Raw genomic sequence first — 19,717 nt, 5'->3', positions numbered from 1 at the left:
GAGCGAGAGAGGAGAGAGAGGGGGGGGGGAGGGAGAGAATTTTTAATATTTATTTTTCAGTTCTCGGCGGACACAACATCTTTGTTGGTATGTGGTGCTGAGGATCGAACCCGGGCCGCACGCATGCCAGGCGAGCGCGCTACCGCTTGAGCCACATCCCCAGCCCTATCTTGGTATTATTTTTAACTAAAGATTGATGCAGATTGGCACTGAAATAGTATTCAGATTTTTTTATGGAAGGACTACCATAGTTAAATTTTTATTTCCATCCTAGTATTAATTTTATGTTGCTTTTGTCCTCTCATACTTTATAATCTCATATTTTTCTTTAGGGTGAATTATTTTTATTCAAAAAGGAATACATGCTGATCAAACTCTCCTATATTAATTTACATGAACATTTTTCTCCATTATGATGTATTTGTTGTTGCTTAACATATGGTACATAGTCAAAAGCTTTTCCACAAACAATAATATAGCTTGAGAGTATAACAATTATTATTGCTAATATTAACCAAATATTTATTATGTGTTAGGCACAATTATAAAATCCATACAAAAAGCCTCTGAAGGACTCTAATCATGCTCACCTATGCAAAAATTATATCATGTATGGATATAAAAAAGAATCTATAAGTTGACTAAAATCAGGGAAGAACTGAGGTCAGAAATGATGGTCAAAGAGAAGTAAAAATCTTTATATAAAGAGATATATAAATCTTTTACAAGCAGAAGAGATCCATACATTATCTCTGAAATGAATGATAAACAAATAATGCAGACACATTCAAAAGGGACCATCAAGATAAATGTTTATAATGGTAAAAATTTCAATATTTGACAAAACAGTGGTTTTATAAAGACAAATGAATACTTAAAAATATAATAAAGACAAATGAATACTTAAAAATACAATAAAATATTAACAATATACTTACATACAAAGAATATTAAAGGTTGGATACAGCATAGCATAATTACATTTAGTTTTAAAAGTAATAGAGTTAAACCAAAAGTAAAATTTTTAATATTTAAAATAATGTAAAAATACAATATTAAAAAAATTTTAATATTCACAAGTATGAATTTTTTGACAGTTATAAAGAATGAATATAGATAAAGATCTTCAAATATTTATTTTATCCAGTGATTTTTCCCTACTATGATTTATCTTAGGCTTACTGACCTATTAAGCATGTGGGAGGCATTTATGCCTTAATTACATTTGTAGAGATTATCACCAGTATGAATTTTCTTTCGTCATGTGCTGAAATTCCTTACTTTACCACTTAGTTTCAGTTCATAGAATTTCCTTTGTGCTGGGGATTAAACCCAGGACTTCACACATGCTTAGTAAGTGTTCACACATCCCTAGCCCTCAATTCATAGAATTCCTAATTCATAGAACTTCTCACCATTATGACTTTTCTCATGTTGTTGGAACTCTGAACCCTTCCCAAAAGCGTTCCCATAATTCTTATATTTATAAGGTTTCTCACCAGTGTGAATTCTCTGGTGTTGACAAAGGCTGGAGCCACTACGGAAAGCCTTCCCACATTCCTTACATGCATAAGGTTTCTCACCAGTATGTATTCTTTGGTGTCTATTAAGAGCTGAGCCACTACCAAAGGACTTTCCACATTCTTTACATTCATAGGGTTTTTCCCCAGTATGAATTAGCTGGTGTTGAATAAGTTTTGAGCCACTACCAAAAGCCTTCCCACATGCTTTACATTCATATGGTTTCTCACCAGTATGAATTCGCTGATGTTGAGTAAGATCTGAACCACTACTGAAGGCTTTGCCACATTCCTTACATTCATAGGGCTTCTCCCCCGTGTGCATTCTTTGATGCTGAATAAGTTTTGAACCACTTCTAAAAGCTTTCTCACATTCTTTACACTCATAGGGTTTCTCACCAGTGTGGATTCTCTGGTGTTGAGTGAGATCTGAGCCACTATTAAAAGCCTTTCCACATTCCTTACATACATAAGGTTTCTCACCAGTGTGAATTCTTTGATGTCGAGTAAGGGCTGATCCAAAACTAAAAGCCTTCCCACACTCATTACATATGTATGGTTTCTCACCTGTATGAATCCTCTGATGCCGTGTGAGTGCAGAACCACTACTAAATGCCATTCCACATGCTTTACATTCATAAGGTTTCTCCCCAGTATGGATTCTCTGATGCTGAGTAAGGTTTGAACCACTGCCAAAGGCTTTCCCACAATCCTTACATTCATAAGGTTTCTCACCTGTGTGAATTCTGTGATGTCGAGTGAGGGCTGATTCGAAACTAAAGGACTTCCCACATTCTTTACACTCATAAGGCTTTTCACCAGTGTGAATGATTTGATGTCGAATAAGGCCCGATCCAAAACTAAAGGCTTTCCCACACTCCTTACATTCATACGGTTTCTCACCGGTATGAATTCTTTGGTGGTGAGTAAGGTTTGAGCCGCTACCAAAGGCCTTTCCACATTCCTTACACTCATAAGGCTTCTCACCAGTGTGAATTCTTTGATGATATGCAAGATTTGCACCACTACCAAAGGCCTTGCCACACTCTTTACATTCATAAGGTTTTTCACCAGTGTGAATTCGCTGATGTCGTATAAGGACCGATACAAAACTAAAATCTTTCCCACATTCCTTACATTCAAGGAGTTTCTCATCAGTGTGAATGGTCTGATGCTGGTTACTGAAAGTGGGCATGTCTTCAGGAGTAAAAATCATATGACTGAAATGTCCTTCCTGAGATCCCTGTTTTCTCTCAAACTGGCTTTTATAATCCCAATCACCTCTGAAACGTGAATACTCAATGCTGTATTTTGTAAGTTTTTCCATTATCTCCCATCAGGATGATTCTATTCCATACATATCCTCTTTCAGAAATATTTTCTTGTTCTCAACCTTGATTGACAGTCTGAAAGAAAATATAAAAGCAAACATTCACTTTTTGATGTGTTGGGAGAAATGAAAATTTTATAGTAAATATGAAAGAATTAACTAGGCAGCTTATGCAGTTCTTAAATATTACTGGGAAATGTGAGATATATCAGGAAAGCAGAATGAGAAAAAGTCACATTGAAAAGTAAAGGAGGTATTTAGGAAAACAAATTAAGTGAGTTGTTCCACTATTTCAGTATAAAAAATAAGGATAAAAATTCCCTGCACATTTGGGAAGATTGATAAATAAACAGATGTACTACCCCATCCTACTATTTTTGGAGGATGATCTAGTGTAATATATACTTAAAAATTAGTGTAATTATGATATATATTTTAGGGTTGTTTGCATCGTTAAATAATACACATGAGGCTGAGATTGTGGCTCAGCGGTAGAGCGTTCGCCTAGCATGGGAGGGACCCGGGTTCGATCCTCAGCACCACATAAAAATAAAGGCATTTTATGTGTCCATAAAAAAACATAATAACACACATGGGGGGAAATCAGGGATAAGTTGGGCACATGCCTTTAATCCCAGCAACTTGGGAGCCTGGGGCAGGAGGATCATGAGTTCAAGGTCAGCCTCAACAACTAAGAGAGGCCCTAAGCAACTTAGTGAGACCCTGTCTCTAAATAAAATATTTTAAAAAAGGACTGGAGATGTGGTTAAGTACCCCTGGGTTCAATTCCTGGTACCAAAAAGAAAAAAAAAGAAATAAAGAAAATGAAAATCAGGGATAGATGGTTAAGTAACAAACATAATTTTCAAATAAACTGAGGGAAGTAGAAGAGAAAGGTACTCTAGATGAGGCAGATGCCAGATGAAAACTGCTGAGTAATGTGCCAAATGAATATGGAATGAGCAATAGAGGAGGATGATTCCTCTGTGGTTTGTTTATGTAATTTGATGAAAGCAATGTTTGTCTTAGAAATTTAAGAACTTTTTTTTTTTTTTGAGAGAGAGAGAGAGAGAGAGAGAGAGAGAGAGAGAGAGAGAGAGAGAGAGAGAATGTTTTAATATTTATTTTTCAGTTTTTGGTGGACACAACATCTTTATTTTATTTTTATGTGGTGCTGAGGATCGAACCCAGCGCCCCGCGCATGCCAGGCGAGCGCGTTACCGCTTGAGCCACATCCCCAGCCCCAAGAAGTTAACTTTTGGAGAAAAAAAGAGAGGACACAGCAAAGGTATAGCAGAGTAACTGAGAATCTCATTTTAAAGTTAAAGAGAAGAGAAAAAGAATGTAAGAGTGTGGTATGATTAGAAGATTACAAAGAAGAAACAGGTGACTCTGACAATTATTGAATGTTTTGAAGTCACTACATAGTGTTTGGTAACTATTATTTTGTAAGATTTACTTGCCATAATATTAGATACTAGAAAAGGAAACAGATTTGAAGACATTAGGTTCTACTCCAGCCCCAAAAGGTGAAAACATTCCAAAACTGGTCTCTTCCTGTAATGCTCATACACTGGTCTTATTAAGACCAGGATTAAATATTGTTTGAAATTGTTCTTTAAATCGACTGTCTGTAGCTAATCCAAGGCAAAATCATCTTTTACTTGCACTCTAAAACATCATTTTATCTAGCTGGCTACATTTTCAGTTTTCCACTCTTAGCAGCCAGAATGAATTTTAGCTTGGAACTATCCTGTTCAAAATGTTTCAGTGGTTTCCCACTGTCCTTAGAATAACACCCACATTCCTTAACTTGGTCTTAGAAATTCTGAGTCCTCCTGCCTGCCTCTTCAATGGGATACTGTCCTCCTCCTAACAATAAGCTATAGCTACACGGGTCTCGGATCTACAAATGAATGAAAATGTAGAAGCCCACCCACCATGATTTCATCTGCCTAAAATGTTTCCCCCATCTTCTCTTGGCCTTGCAAGTTCTGGTGGTCATACAGGTCTCTGTTGAATGGCATAACCTAATCAAGATATTTCCTGAAATGTCTTCAATACGACACCCTGCCATTACTTCTCTGGATCTTCCTCCCCTACCTTTGTGTTCTGTTTTTGTAATGGATAATTACACATTTGTACCCTACAATTGAGATTTTCCTATTTGAATGTTTCATTAATGTCTGTCTGTTATAATAAAGATGAGATTCATGAAGGCAAAAATGTCTGTTTAACCTTGGCACATGAAAAATTTATTAAGTGTCTAATTAAATGATTTTTTAAATTTATCCTTAAAAGTAAATTTCTAAAAATAAGATTTCTGTAAAAAGAAGACATGTTTTCTCTGAGAAAGGGTAGGCAGACCACATGTGCTTATTCCTTTACTTTATAAAACTTCACTGAAAGATATTTTTATGAAGGTACAAATCCACCAAGTCAAAGGGAATTAAAGTGGAAACTATGCACAAACGATTTGAAGCTAGAAAGCATAAAGATAAATAATGACTAACTTAACAAACCTAAGGAAGGTAAAACAAAGAAAAAACAAGAAGGGGATATTTTATGTCACAGAAGCCCAGAAAGGCTTAAGAAATGGGGACATTAAGTAAGTACCTATGAAAATTTACTAATCAACATATAAAAAGCGCTATCAGCTTCTTAGTATCCACTCTATTTGCACCCCCAAATTACTGCAGCATTATTCACATCAGCCAAGATACAGAAATCTAAGGGGCCATAAATTGATGAATAAAAAAATATTTCATATATATACATGTATATTAAAAAATACATTGATACTCCATATATTATGAATACATAGAATATATAAACCTTGAAAATGGAAGAGATCCTATCATTTGTTGCTACAACATGGACAAACCTAAAGAACATGCTACGTGACCAAAGAAAAACACAGCATAATATCACTTATATGTGTATTCTAAAATTTTAAAAGTAGAATACACAGAATTACAGAACCATTCTACAAATGAATGAAAATGTAGAAGCCCACCATGGTTTACCAGGAATTGTGGAGAGAGGAATAGGAAGATGTAAGTCAAAGAACACAAAGTTGTGGATAAGATGAATAACTCCAGAGATGTAATGTACACATGAGGACAACAGTTATAATATTGTATTGTATTTTGGATTTTGCTGAGTAGATTTTAGGTATTGTCACAGTGAAACAGACTGTATACATTAGATATATACTTCCCAAGCCCCAAGAAATACAAAACAAAAAGAGGCAAATATCATCAGATATTTGAGGAAAGCCTATAACATTAAAGAAATTAAACGAAACAATTGGGGAACTCCCAGAAGGGAGACTACATAAGGAAAGAAAAGGATCTACCATTAATATCCACACAAGGATGTGAGAACTATTTCATATGATACAAGAATAGGACAACATGAAAGGAATATTAAGCACAAAAATGTATTCTTAGAAAATGAACCTATAAAGTGGGAATTAAAACAAATCATTGAAAGGTAAGGAAATTGAAATGGTAGGGTGCTTGCCTTGCATGCACAAGGCCCTGGGTTCAATACTCAGCACCACAAAAAAAAAAGGAAATTTCTCTAAAAATAGGACGTATTTTCAATGGCCTTTGGAGAAACGCAAAAGGCAACATTTGAATTCACGAAGAACTGTAAAGAGTTCTAAGTAGTAACACAATATTTTAAAAAAATCTTAAAATTTTAAAACTCACTTCCATAAAGCTATAGTAATCAAAACAGTATGGTACTGAAATAAAGATAAACAATATAGGGGGCTGGGGATGTGGCTCAAGTGGTGGCGTGCTCGCCTGGCATGTAGGGGTCACTGGGTTCGATCCTCAGCACCACATAAAATAAAGATGTTGGGTCCACTGAAAACTAAAAAATAAGTATTAAAAAATTAAAAAAAAAAAAAAGATAGACATATCGGGGCTGGGGTTGTGGCTTAGTTGTAGAGTGCTTGCCTAGTATGTGTGAGGCACTGGGTTCGATTCTCAGCAACACATATAAATAAATAAAATAAAGGTCCATCAATAACTAAAAAATATTTTTAAAAAGATAGACATATAGACCAAAAATAATAAATCTAAGAATCCAAAAATAAACCCAAACATCTATGTTTTCCAATAAGGATAACAGATCTACTCAACAGGGAAGAAAATCTTCACCAAATGGAGCTGGGACACCTGGGATAAACACATGCAAGAGAATGAAGTCAGACTCCTATATGAATTCAAAATGGATTAATAACCTAAAAAGAATTAAATCATAAAACTCTTCTCAAGAAAATAAAAGGATTTATCAATCTTCATGACCCAGGATTTGGCAATAGACTGAAATTTGACACCAAAAGCAAAAGCAAAGAAAAAAATTACATACTTTAAATTCATTAAGGTTAAAAGTTTTGAGCCAGGTACAGTGGCCCATGCTTGTAATCCCAAAGGCTCAGGAGGTTGAGGCAGGGAGAATCATAAGTTCAAAGCCAGCTTCAGCAACTTAATGAGGCCCTAAGCAACTCAGTAAAACCCTGTCTCTAAATTAAATACAAAAATGCTGGGGTTGGGGCTCAGAGGTAGAGCGCTCGTCTAGCATGCATGAGGGACTGGGTTCGATTCTTACTGGGTTCGATTCTCAGTACCACATAAAATAAAATAAAGATATTGTGTCCACCTATAGCTAAATATTTTTTAAAAAGTGCTAGGGAGGGGCTGGGGATGTGGCTCAAGCGGTAGCGCGCTCGCCTGGCATGCGTGCGGCCTGGGTTCGATCCTCAGCACCACATACAAAAAACAAAGATGTTGTGTCCGCCAAGAACTAAAAAATAAATATTAAAAATTCTGTTTCTCTCTCTCTCTCTCTTAAAAAAAAAAAAAAAGAACGAGGAACACCTTTAAAAAAAAAAAAAGTGCTAGGGATATGGCTCAATAGTTAAGTGCCCCTGGGTTCAATCTCTGGTACCAAAAAAAAAAAAAAGTTTTGTGCTTCATATGGTTACAGGGTATTTTTATGGACTTATGAAAAGCTTTTAAAACCAGAGAACAGATTGTTGCATATTATACATACACTAAATAATGCCACTGGATTGTACACTTATAAATGGTTACTTATAATCATATGTGACTTGAATGTAAATAAGTTTAAAAAAAAAAGACGAGAGAAAAGGAGCCAAAAGATAATGCATAGGAAAAGATGTTCAGTTTCATTGATAAAGCAAATTACAACCAAAATGAGATATTACTAAGTGTACTAGATAAAAAGTTCAGTGATTCCAAATGTTTGCAAAGGTGTAGAGCAATCAATGGGCAAACATATACTATTGGAAGTAGAAACTCATACAACCACTTTGAAAGAGTTTACTATTTTCTAGGTGAACATGCATTTCCCTATGGTCCCAGTAATTCCTCTGCTAGGAGAAAACATGTCCTAGAATGTTCAGATCATAAAAGCAAAAAGCTAGAAACATAATTGTCCATTAAAAATATATTGTATAGGGGCTGGGGATGTGGCTCAAGCGGTAGCGCGCTCGCCTGGCATGCGTGCGGCCCGGGTTCGATCCTCAGCACCACATACCAACAAAGGTGTTGTGTCCGCCGAGAACTAAAAAAAAATAAAAAATAAATATTAAAAATTCTCTCTCTCTCTCTCTCCTCTCTCACTTTCTCTCTCTCTCTCTCTCTCTCTCTCTCTCTCTATATATATATATATATATATATATATATATAGTATAAAATACACTAATATAGGGCTGGGGTTGTGGCTCAGTGGTAGAGTGCTCACCTAGTATGTGTGAGACACTGGGTTCCATCCTCAGCACCACATAAAAACAAATAAATAAAATAAAGGTATTGTGTCCATCTATAACAAAAATATTGAAAAAATACAATAATATATAGTTATAAAGTTTATGAAATGAAGTAACATGGCAGAGAAAATTAGCAAGATATATCTAAATTATTCAACATGAATTAATTAATAACTAAAGGTAACAAATGGATAGTGTGATTCACTTTATATATAGTTTAAAAACAGGCAAAACTAAAATATTCTTTCAGAAGTCATATAAAGTTGATGACAATTTTTAAAATTACAGAGGAATGGTTTTTGCAAAATTCAGCTTCACAGTTACACCTCAGTGGGAAGTGAAAGAGATTAATTGGTTTGAGCAGGCAGAGAGCTTTCAGGTATCAGCAATGTTTCATTACTTTAAACTTCATGATGACAGCAGCACTCCAGAAGCTTCTTCTGATGGTTTTGCTAGCAAATGTTTCTGGTAAGAAATCTCTTTATCCTAGAGGGTAAATTTCTGGCAAAATTTTAGAAAGCATATTTCCAGCAAGTTCCACTGGAGCAGAACCACAGCAGAGACAGGACTTATGTCATATAAGGGAGGAATGTACAGTGCTTCATTTTAAGAAGGCACTTACTCGAAAATGCCATCCCTACGCTTATGACCCTGAAAATGTGTGTTTTCTTAAAAGGAGGGACTCAGAGTGGCAAGTTTGAGGCACTCACTTTCTGGGTCAAGCAAGTGTAGAGTTGAGAGTGCTTTAAGTTTAGCACCCTAGGTTCAAATTTCTGTGTTTGATTAGATGTTAACTACAAAAAAATTAGTACTTGAAGTGATCTCAGGAGACAGGCCTGTAAAGATGGGATTCTGGAATTAGATTGTTCATGCCCTTTAGACATGAATTGAATCTTTGCTGCACTCTGCTATTCCATCCTTTTTACTAACTTCTGGCTTGGGTACAATGCCAGTAGGATTTGGGATACTAGTTACCCATAGTATGTAGTGACATTACAATGAATCAAGCTATGGTTGATTGTAATGAAGTGGCATGAGAACCAAATAGTTACTATACTTGACAGTTATGGCAGTGACAATGACTTTACAGGGACCATGTGTAAGACAGTTTCATTTTTATCTAACTTGAGCACTTATAAAGAGAAACTGATGGGGCTGGAGATGTGGCTCAAGCGGTAGCGCGCTCGCCTGACATGCGTGTGGCCCGGGGTTCGATCCTCAGCACCACATACAAACAAAGATGTTGTGTCCGCCGAGAACTAAAAAATAAATAAAAATTTAAAAAAAAAAAAAAGAGAGAAACTGAGAAGCTCAGAAGTCAAAGTTTGATAAACAGAGTATTTCTATGAAAATCCTAATGAAACTCTTATTTTCTATAGTCAAACGAGCTGATACTGCTGAAAAATCAATGAAAATTTGTCTTCATAGCTGAATTGTGATGATAGTCAAATTCACAATTTTGCCTTACTTTTCGCATGAAGGTTGCAGGGGAGTGAATGATACTTTGAATTGTGGATATGACTGGGATCCAGATGAAACTGATACTTAAAACTCCTAAATTACTTTGCAACCCAACGTCTAATACAGAATAGTTTCCCTCTGATTGGAAACCCAATGATAACATTACTTAGAATTTTCAAAATACATGCTCATTCTCTGCAAGATCCACCGGAATCATTTGGTTTCTATACTAAGGGTCCAATCTCAGCATAATACAGGGAGACAAGTACATACGATGATCAAAGAGAAAATAACTTACTGTATAGTTTTTTTCTGTTAGGGCTGCCATAACAAAATACTTGCAAACTGGATGGCCCAAATAAGAGAAATTTGCTCAGAATTCTGGAAATAGAATTCTAAGATCAAAGTGTTGACAGATTTAGGTTCTTCTGAGGTCTCTCTCCTTGGCTTCTAGATGGGCACTTTTGTGCTGTGTGCTCACATGGTCTTTCCTCTGTATGTGAGCATCCCTGATGTCTTTGAATCCAAATTTCCTTTCTTATAATGATACCAATCAGATTGGATGAAGGTTCATCCAGTGGCCTCATTTTAATGTAATCATTTCTTTAAAAGTCCTGTTTTCAAATATAGTCACATTCTGAAGTACTGGGATTTAATTCTTCAATATATGAATTTCTAGAAACAGTTCATCCAGTATATCTCACAATATATCTGTGGGAGCAGAGTGATACTGCTTTACTTTTTTAAAAATATTTTTAGTTATATATGGACATAGCACCTTTATTTATTTATTTATTTTTAAAAATGTAGTGCTGAGAATCAAACTCAGTGCCTCACACATGCTAGGCAAGCACTCTGCCACTAAGCCACAACACCAGCCCTAACTGTACTTTTTTGTGTAGTTTTAACATTCACAACACTGTTAATGTCTTACATATTCATACAAGGAAACCAGCCATATAGAAATAAAAATAAAGTCAAACAATACAAATGGTGACAAAGGAACCTAAATGTATTTCTAATAAATATCACAACTACCCTGGGGGAAAAATGCATCCAAATAAATTTGAACACTGTCTCTTAGCTATATACCTTGTTTGAAGACACAGAGAAGTATAAACAAATAGTGAGCTCTACTTAGTATCTTGGTTTTTATTTTTACTGTACTATGGGTCAGTATTCTAAAACTATACTTTTGTATATTCTAGAATTGAACAAATTGGTAAAGATAATGAGGATAATCACAGCCATGATTTCAGCTCCAGGAGAATAGAGATACAAAAGTAGAAAAGGTAAAGACTAGAATGGATGCTATAGTCCTATTACCCAGATCTTGGTTTCTAAATATTCTTCATTGCAAGGAAATAGCTCTTTTTTTTTTTAAAGAGAGAGTGAGAGACAGAGACAGAGAGAGAGAGAGAGAGAGAGAGAGAGAGAGAGAGAATTTTTTAATCTTTATTTTTTAGTTTTCGGCGGGCACAACATCTTTGTTTGTATGTGGTGCTGAGGATCGAACCCGGGCCGCACGCATGCCAGGCGAGCGCGCTACCACTTGAGCCACATCCCCAGCCCAGGAAATAGCTCTTTAAATAAAAAGTTCATTCCAAGCTGGAAATAGAGAGTAGTATTTAGAAATGATCTTGGAGGCGGGGCTCAGGCTGTAGCTCAATGGCAGAGTGCTTGCCTAGCATGCACGAGGCACTGGGTTTGATCCTCAGCACCACATAAAAAAAATAATAATAAAGGCATTCTGTCCATCTACAATTAAAAAAAAATTTTAAAAATGATCTTGGAACATCTTGGCATGCCAGGAGTTAAAGAAATGCTCAAAGAATTCATGGAGACAAGTTAAAAGGACACAGGAGCCTCAGTGGGTTCCCATGACCAAATCTAGGAAAATTTGAGCATGAAAATAAATAGTAACAGATATAACTAAGTGAATAAAAATCTATGAATTCACACTGACATAAACAATTAACAAATAAGTAGGGGAAAAGGGAAAGCTCATCTTTATAGTAAAATGCCAAATAGTTAATATGGACAAAATATTGGAGATTTTAAAAAAATAACCTTCCATTTTGAAAACATCATTAGTAAAATAGATTCAGACAATAATTACAAATGGATGTTAAATGGATGACAATAATTACAAATGGATGAAGGTGGGTGAAAATTTAGTGAAAAGTTATTTCTATATTTTCAAAGCATCTTCCCACATATTACCTATGAATTAAAAACAAATAATAGTATTACAGTGAAGAAATATGGTAGATACCACCTTAATCAGTTATCAAAGTTAACATCTTCAAAAATGGGAGAAGTTGACATCTTGTATCTTTTAATGTGGTGTGCTGAGAATAAAGTATCACACTTGTGATAGACAGTCCTGCCAAATAATCCATGACCTGAATGTAAGCATGAATAATCATAGGACAAACCCAAATGAAGGGGTATTCTACAGAACAACTAGATTATCCCTTTCAAAAATGTCAAGGTCATAAATGACTAGGAAAGAGAACAACTCTTCCAAATTAAAGAAGATTAGAGAGACATGATAAGTAAATTGAATATGTGATCACAGACTGGATCCTGGAGTGTGTAGGAGAGAGAGTAATGACCTATAAAGGATACTATGTGGATGAGTAAAAACATTTAAATATAAATTGTGGATTAGATAACAGTATTATATGAATATTAAAATTAGCTTGGTAACTTCCCTGTGGTTATTTAAATGAATATTCTTGTTCTTAAATAATTATAAACTGAGGGGGTAAAGGGTAAAAGGGACAAATGGTTTACATTTACTCTCAAATGGTTCAGATAAAACTGTGTTTTGCATGTGTGTGTGTGTGTGTGTGTGTGTGTGTGTAGAAGAGAAAAAGAATAAGAGAGTGCATATGCAGGAGTGATAATGCCAAATGGTTCAGATAAAACTTGTGTTTTCCATGTGTGCATGTATGTGCATGTGCGTGTGCCTGCGTGTGTGTGTGTGTGTGTGTGTGTGTGTGTAGAAGAGAGAAAGAATAAGAGAGTGCATATGCCAGGAGTGATAATGCCCGCAGGCCAAAATGTAACTATGGGTGAATATGAGTAACTAAGGAATACTTAATACCAGGTCTTACAACTTATGCAAGTTTGAAATTTAATCAAAATTTAAAAGTGACCAAGATAAAATGCACTCCTATATAATTATAATTCTCATGTTACATCTACACCTAAATGGAAATACAAACTTCCTTGAAACAAACTAAAAAGGAGACGAATATATATATCAAAAATCAAACACAGGGAAATTGAAATAAAAGCATAACAGAATTAAATGCCTTTAAAAAAGGAAAATAAAAGCAGGAATGTCAGGATAACATGTAAAAGAACTTTTGGGGCTGGGGATGTGGCTCAAGCGGTAGCGTGCTCGCATGGCATGTGTGTGGCCTGGGTTCGATCCTCAGCACCACATACAAACAAAGATGTTGTGTCTGCCAAAAACTAAAAAATAAATAAATAAATATTTTAAAAAAAATAAAAGAACTTTTATCAGGCTGGAGTTGTAGCTCAGTGGCAGAGTGCTTGCCTAGCACATGTGAAGCACATGGTTTGATAATCAGCACCACATTAAAGTAAACAAATAAAATAAAGGTACTGTGCCTATGTATTACTAAAACTATTTTTTTTTTCACAAAAAGAACTTTTACCCAGAGTTTTATCTTATCCCAGGTACTACTACCAGTAACCTGTTTGTTGCCTCCAAGTCCAATACTTTGAAGCTCAAGAATGAATTGAGGAAAACTGAATGTCATGGTTCTGCTTAACTGCAAACTAAAGTTATTGGTCTTGGGAAAGAACATGTGCGTGTGAATGGAATTCATGTTCTATGGCACATCAGCAAGTGAATTTCCAAGACTTTTCTCTTATAAACTAACTGTTCAAGTTAGTAAATGGTCATTTCAATTTTTCTATTATTTTTGCTTTTCTTTAAGAAAATGGAAGGAAAGAGAGGAAGAGTATTAAAAGAAGGAAGAAAAGAAGGGAAACTTGTCATAGTTCCTTATTATAAAAAAGCACAGGTTCTATACAGAGAGTTACGAAAAATTATGCTGTGAATGGATAATTATGAATGTAATGCACTCCACTATTGTCATGTATGTAAGAAATAAATAAAAAACAAACAAAAAAACCACAGGTAAATTTTCTATGATTGATCATTACCTGAAGTGTTCAAAATCCTGACCAACTATACAAAAGCTATACAAAATGATGCTTCATTATCTAGAACTATTTATAGAAGATAAGCCAGACCTTGTTAAAAAACATTAAGACACTGATCAACTGAGAGGTTTATATTACTGGATGAATTCCCAAATTTCTACCCATCAAATTCTGCCCAAACACACACACACACACACACACACACACACACACACACACAAATACAATACAATCAAAATCCCAAGAGATGTTGGTGGAACCAGTACAATTCAAAAATTTATATGGAAATTCAAGTGGCCAAGATATTGCTGAGGAAAAAAGGTGAGAGGACTTATTCCAAATATAAAAATTACAATGAAGAGGGTAGTATGGTATTACTGCAAGGAGAGACAAACAAATCAATGGGACAGAATATAGAATTGAAAGATAGACATAGATCTATACAGTTACCTAATTTATTACTAAACTGGCATTCATATCAGTGCAGAAAAGATACACTTTTAAATATATGATACTGGAGCAACTGAATTCCCCTACTGTGGGAAAGATGAAATGAGTCCTTCCCTATAGAAATTAATTACAGGTATTGTAAAGTTCTAAATGTTAAAACAAAAAAATAGAAAGCTTTTAGAAGAGAACGCAGAAAATCTTCATTATTTCAAGGTAGAAGAAAATTTCTAAAGCACTAATCATAGGAAGAGACTTCTTTCTATCAAAACTCAGAACTTCAACCAAAGAGAACAAAGAGTGAAAAAGACCCAAACAGGATAAAATATTTATTATATATATAACTGACAAAAGGCTAGCAGAATATACATATGAGTCTTCCCCCCCCACATACTGTTATATCAGAGATTAATAACTGGCAAAGTGGAGCATAGTGGTGGTTTACACCTGTAATTCCCAGCTACTCAGAAGGCTGAGGTAGAAGGATCCCAAGTCCAAGGCTACCTTTAGAGTAACTTAGCTAGACCCTATTCTCAAAATAAAGTAAAAAGGGTCAGAGATGTAGCTTGGTCATAAAGCAGCCTGGGGTTCAATTCCTATTACTAGTACTACTACTATTATTGATAATAATAACAATAATTAAAAAATGGATGAAAATTTAAAAATAAAAAGTTAAAAAACTGACAAAATATTTGAAGGAGCACTTTAGAAGTATATTTTTACCTGCACATAAAATGTATTGGCAAGGACATATTAAAAAATCATGGGAATTTAAGTTTTCTCTATTGGAGATGTCTGTACTTTTTAAAATATTTCAAATAATCATGTTTTTGCTTTTATAATTATAGAAAAACATTATTTTAAAAAAATAATATAGGGGCTGGAGTTGTGGCTCAGCAGTAGAGTGCTTGCCTAGCACGTGTAAAGCCCTGGGTTTAATCCTCAGCACCACATAAAAATAAATTTTAAAAAATAAATAAATTATAACTAAAAATATTTTTAAAATACCATATAAAGTAGAATTAAAACAATTGGAAAATTAAGTGGTGGGGAGCAGAGGTTGGAGAATGGAACCAACAATTTGTCAAAATTTTTAGATAAAGAGAATGTTCTAATGCCCAAGAACTGGTACTGAATTTCACTAATAATGAAAGAAATATAAATTAAATGTGATAACATTAGACACATTGCAATTTGAGAAAAATTGAAAAGTAAAACAATACCAAGAGCTGGAATAGATATGGAACAAAAGGAATCCCTTTAAACTGCTGCACAGTATTATGAAAAAACACTTTGGCACTGCTTAGCAAAAATGAAGATACACCAATCCTATCAATCAGCAATTTAATCCTAGGTATATAGGCTATAAGAAGGGAAGCACAGGGCTGGGGCTGTAGCTCAGTGGCAGAGCACTTGCCTAGCATGTGTGAGGCACTGTGTTCGATCTTCAGCACCACATAAAAAAATAAAGGCATGCTGCCCTTCTTAATTGTAAAAAAAAAATTAAAAAAATAAGAGAGGCATAAATGCAGAAAAGATTCACAGTTCCATTACTTGTAAGAGTCAAAAATCAGAATTCGCACAGATAAATCAATTATAATATGCTTATAATTGGTACAGTATATATTCAGCAACATTAAAATGAGTTGTGGTTTCTTTTTAATTTTTTATGAAAAAATACTAAAATTTTCTGTTTATACACATCTAGAAAGCCAAACCAATATGGTATGGGAAATCATATATAAGTACTAAAGTTCTAATGAAAGGCAAAGAAATGATCACAGTGATTATCAGTATTGGAACATAATGTTGTTTATGATTATACATGGGACAAATGAGGGTTTTTTTTTTTCAGTGATGACTGTATTCTATTTCTTAATCTCAGCACTACTTAAATGTATCTTTATAATTATTTATTAAACTATACCCACAGATGTTTTATGCCATTTCTGTGTATAATTTAGAAGAAAATAAAATGCAAGCATTCAAATAAGTATTATGCATCTCAAAGTGTTTTTTGAAATTAAGCTAAGTGGAAAAGTAGTTGAATATGATTCCATGTGAAAAGATAGGATGTGCCGCATGGTAAATGTGTAAATTCAAGTTTTCAAAACTTTATTTTAGGCCTGCCTCACACTGAATGAGGCCATGAGTTTGATCCTAAAAGACTTCAAATACACACACACAAAACAAAACCACAAAAAAATTTAAAACATTGTATTTTATACATGCCCATAAAATGTACTGCAAGGACATATTTAAAAATCATTGATTTTAGTAGGAATTTAAGTTTTCTTCATTGGTGATGCCTGTATTTTTGAAAATATTTCAAATAATCATATTTTGCTTTTATAATTATAGAAAAACATTATTTTTAAAAATACATTATAAAGTAGAATTAAAACAACCTGAAAATCGGAAAATTAAGTGGTGGGGAGCACAGGTTGGAGTATGGAGCCACCAGTTTTTCAAAGAGAAAACTATAGGAACCATGTTACCTAATAGGCAAGAATTTTCAAGAGAAACAGGAAACGACAAGCTACCTTTCAGATGCCTTGTGGATATTCGACAGCCATTATCAATTCCTCTCTGGAGTCCTCTATCTAAGCACCGCAGAGCTGGGGGAGGAAAAAAAGGAGTCAGGAAACGCCAGGCTCTTCTGGGGGTCAGACGGGCCATTTCAGAGGTCAGTCTAGGTCAGCCCCGACTGTCCCGCACATACAGTTTGGACAGAGAAATTTGGAGCATCAGAGAAAATAAGGGTCACTGCAATTCTGGGCAGAATCTGTCTCTGAACGGACATATCTGGCTGGAGTCACAAAGGCATAAAGACGCCCCACTTACACACTGGCGATAAGGACACATAGTTATAAAAACACACACCAAGGGAACACACGTCAGAGGTACCCAAAACTAATGCTATCGGCCGCGCACAATCACACACCACGGAGACGGACACAGTCACAACCGCGGGGTCCACAGGAACCTCATACTTTCAGTACCATACACCTAGGGGACACAGTGACAGCAACGAATTCACACGCACCCTACAACAACAATATCACAAACACACATGGAGGAAAGCGAAAAATAAATCTCAGAGCATCCTACACACACCCCACTCACAGTTTGGGAAACGTCATAAACACACGTCTCCCAAGCGGACACACGCTCAAGGAACCTCACACTCGCTAACCATAATAAAACAAGTGATTACACAATTAAACTCCATTCATACACGCGCGATCATAATCGCTAATCAAGTCTTCCTCCCTTTCCTCACAGGTCGGTACACGATCCCACAGACACACGCCCACTGTGAAGACTCAGTAAGAATCATTCGCACGCTCCTCACAGTCTCCCCTTCACGGCTCCCCACCCACTAAGCTTCACAGGCCAGGGGTTCAGAGACGCCCGGCTCGCAGCCGCCTCACCTACGCCCCCTACGTTCCACTCAACTCCGCTTCACTCTGGCAGGAACGGGTCGAACCCAGCCCTCACAAAGCCCTGAAGCTGTCTCCCAAACCGGTCAGAAAATCCCGCCCAGGTCTCAGAACTAGTTCTCGCGAGAGGGAGGACTGGACCTAGAGGCCTCTGGGAAGTGTAGTCCACAAAGCGACAGAAGGCTGAGGCATGCTCAGATGCCTTCCAATGGTATGGCTAACCAAAGAGGCCCAAACTGCCTCCAACCAAGCTGCTCATAGCCTTCCAAAATCCTTGAGCCCACAAGGAATCCCCTAGAGCAAAGTTTGATCAGACTCCTCGGAGCATTCTTTTTGCCTAGGCCTCCTCCGTGTGAACCTCATTCCAGAAAGAGTCTCCCCAAGCCACTTTAACCAGAATCCTCACAACCCTTTAAAGTTTCCCCTAGTGCTTTACTAGCCACTAACCTCTCACCCTACCCGCGGGCTATAAATTCCCAGGGACTATTGTATTCCACATTGACTATAGTAATATTTTAAAATTATTATATATACTTTTTAGTTATTGGTGGACCTTTATTTTTATGCGGTGCTGAGAATCGAATTCAGTGCCTCGCTCATACTAGGCAAGTGCTCTACGCTTTCTCACAACCCTGGCCCTACAATACTTTTTTTTTTTTTTTTTTTTTTTTGAGTTGTATATGGACACAATACCTTTATTTTTTAAAAAATATTTTTATAACTTTATTTTATTCACTTTTTTTACGTGGTGCTGGAGAATCAAACTCAGTGCCTCAGCTGTGCTAGGCAAGAGCTCCTCCACTGAGCCACCACCCAGAGCCCCTTGATTTAGTTTCATGTGGTGTTCAGGATTGAACCCTGGCGAGCACTCTACCGCCGAACCACACCCCCAGCCCTGCAATACTCCTTCAACCACGTCTTCCATGTCTGTTTAATATGTCTAGAGAAATTTTTGTTTGACACAGCCCAGTCTAAGTACCTCCGTGCCCCGGGCTTCGACCACTCACCTGTAGACATACTGTGCCGCGGGGCCTCCCAGGAAATGAGGACAAACGTTTTGCAGCTGGGGGGGTGGGATGGGCGTGACCGGAGTGGTCTGTGCCTTCCAGATCCCGAGTTTCAGTCTTGGCCTTTGTGACCACACTGGCGTTGCGGGGCCGCAGTTTTGAATCCCTCTTCAACCCGGCAGCGCACAGAGGTTCTTAAGGCAGGCAGTAGTGGAGGGCGCCCACGAGCTGGGAGAGTGACCTCCAATGTCGGACGTGAGCTTCTGCTGGGGCAGCTGACCAAGAGGAAGCCTCTAGCCTGGTCCTGTACGGAGAATGGGCAAAAGAAGGCTCCAGTGTGCTAGACCATAGTGGGAGCTAGTTACGACTCCACCTTATTTTTGTTGAGAAAACAAAATAAAAGCTGTTTTCTGTTAAATTCAAAACAATAATATATTGCCTTCTGTTAGGTGCAGAACAGGCTGAACTATGTTATTTGCAGGGCAGGCTGAACAAAT

The 19,717-nt window shown here is 36.3% G+C and overlaps 1 protein-coding gene across 3 annotated transcripts; it reads right to left on the bottom strand.

Annotated features, from left to right (window-relative positions):
• Nucleotides 1-984: 984 nt before the first annotated feature.
• On the bottom strand, nucleotides 985-18,303 carry LOC308637122 (uncharacterized protein). Of its 3 annotated transcripts, none has more exons than XM_081273306.1 (3): nucleotides 18,205-18,303; nucleotides 17,314-17,388; nucleotides 985-2,926 (listed from the first exon to the last, which is right to left on the bottom strand). In XM_081273306.1, exon 3 carries the CDS (start codon nucleotides 2,845-2,847, stop codon nucleotides 1,384-1,386), a length of 1,464 nt encoding a protein of 487 aa, XP_081129432.1. In that variant the 5' UTR covers nucleotides 2,848-2,926; nucleotides 17,314-17,388; nucleotides 18,205-18,303; the 3' UTR covers nucleotides 985-1,383. The 3 variants fall into 3 exon arrangements, with proteins under 3 accessions (XP_081129432.1, XP_081129434.1, XP_081129433.1); XM_081273308.1 differs by having other exon boundaries at nucleotides 18,230-18,286; XM_081273307.1 differs by lacking the exon at nucleotides 18,205-18,303 and adding an exon at nucleotides 17,988-18,070.
• Nucleotides 18,304-19,717: the final 1,414 nt, after the last annotated feature.

This window comes from Spermophilus citellus, assembly GCF_964194105.1.
Source record: "Spermophilus citellus genome assembly, chromosome: 18".
In the NCBI taxonomy this organism is placed as follows: domain Eukaryota; kingdom Metazoa; phylum Chordata; class Mammalia; order Rodentia; family Sciuridae; genus Spermophilus; species Spermophilus citellus.
This window is presented reverse-complemented; position numbering and strand designations above follow the sequence as displayed.

Coding starts and splice junctions, on each gene's coding strand:
- LOC308637122 (XM_081273306.1), bottom strand. CDS start 2,847: ATGGAAAAACTTACAAAATACAGCATTGAGTATTCACGTTTCAGAGGT.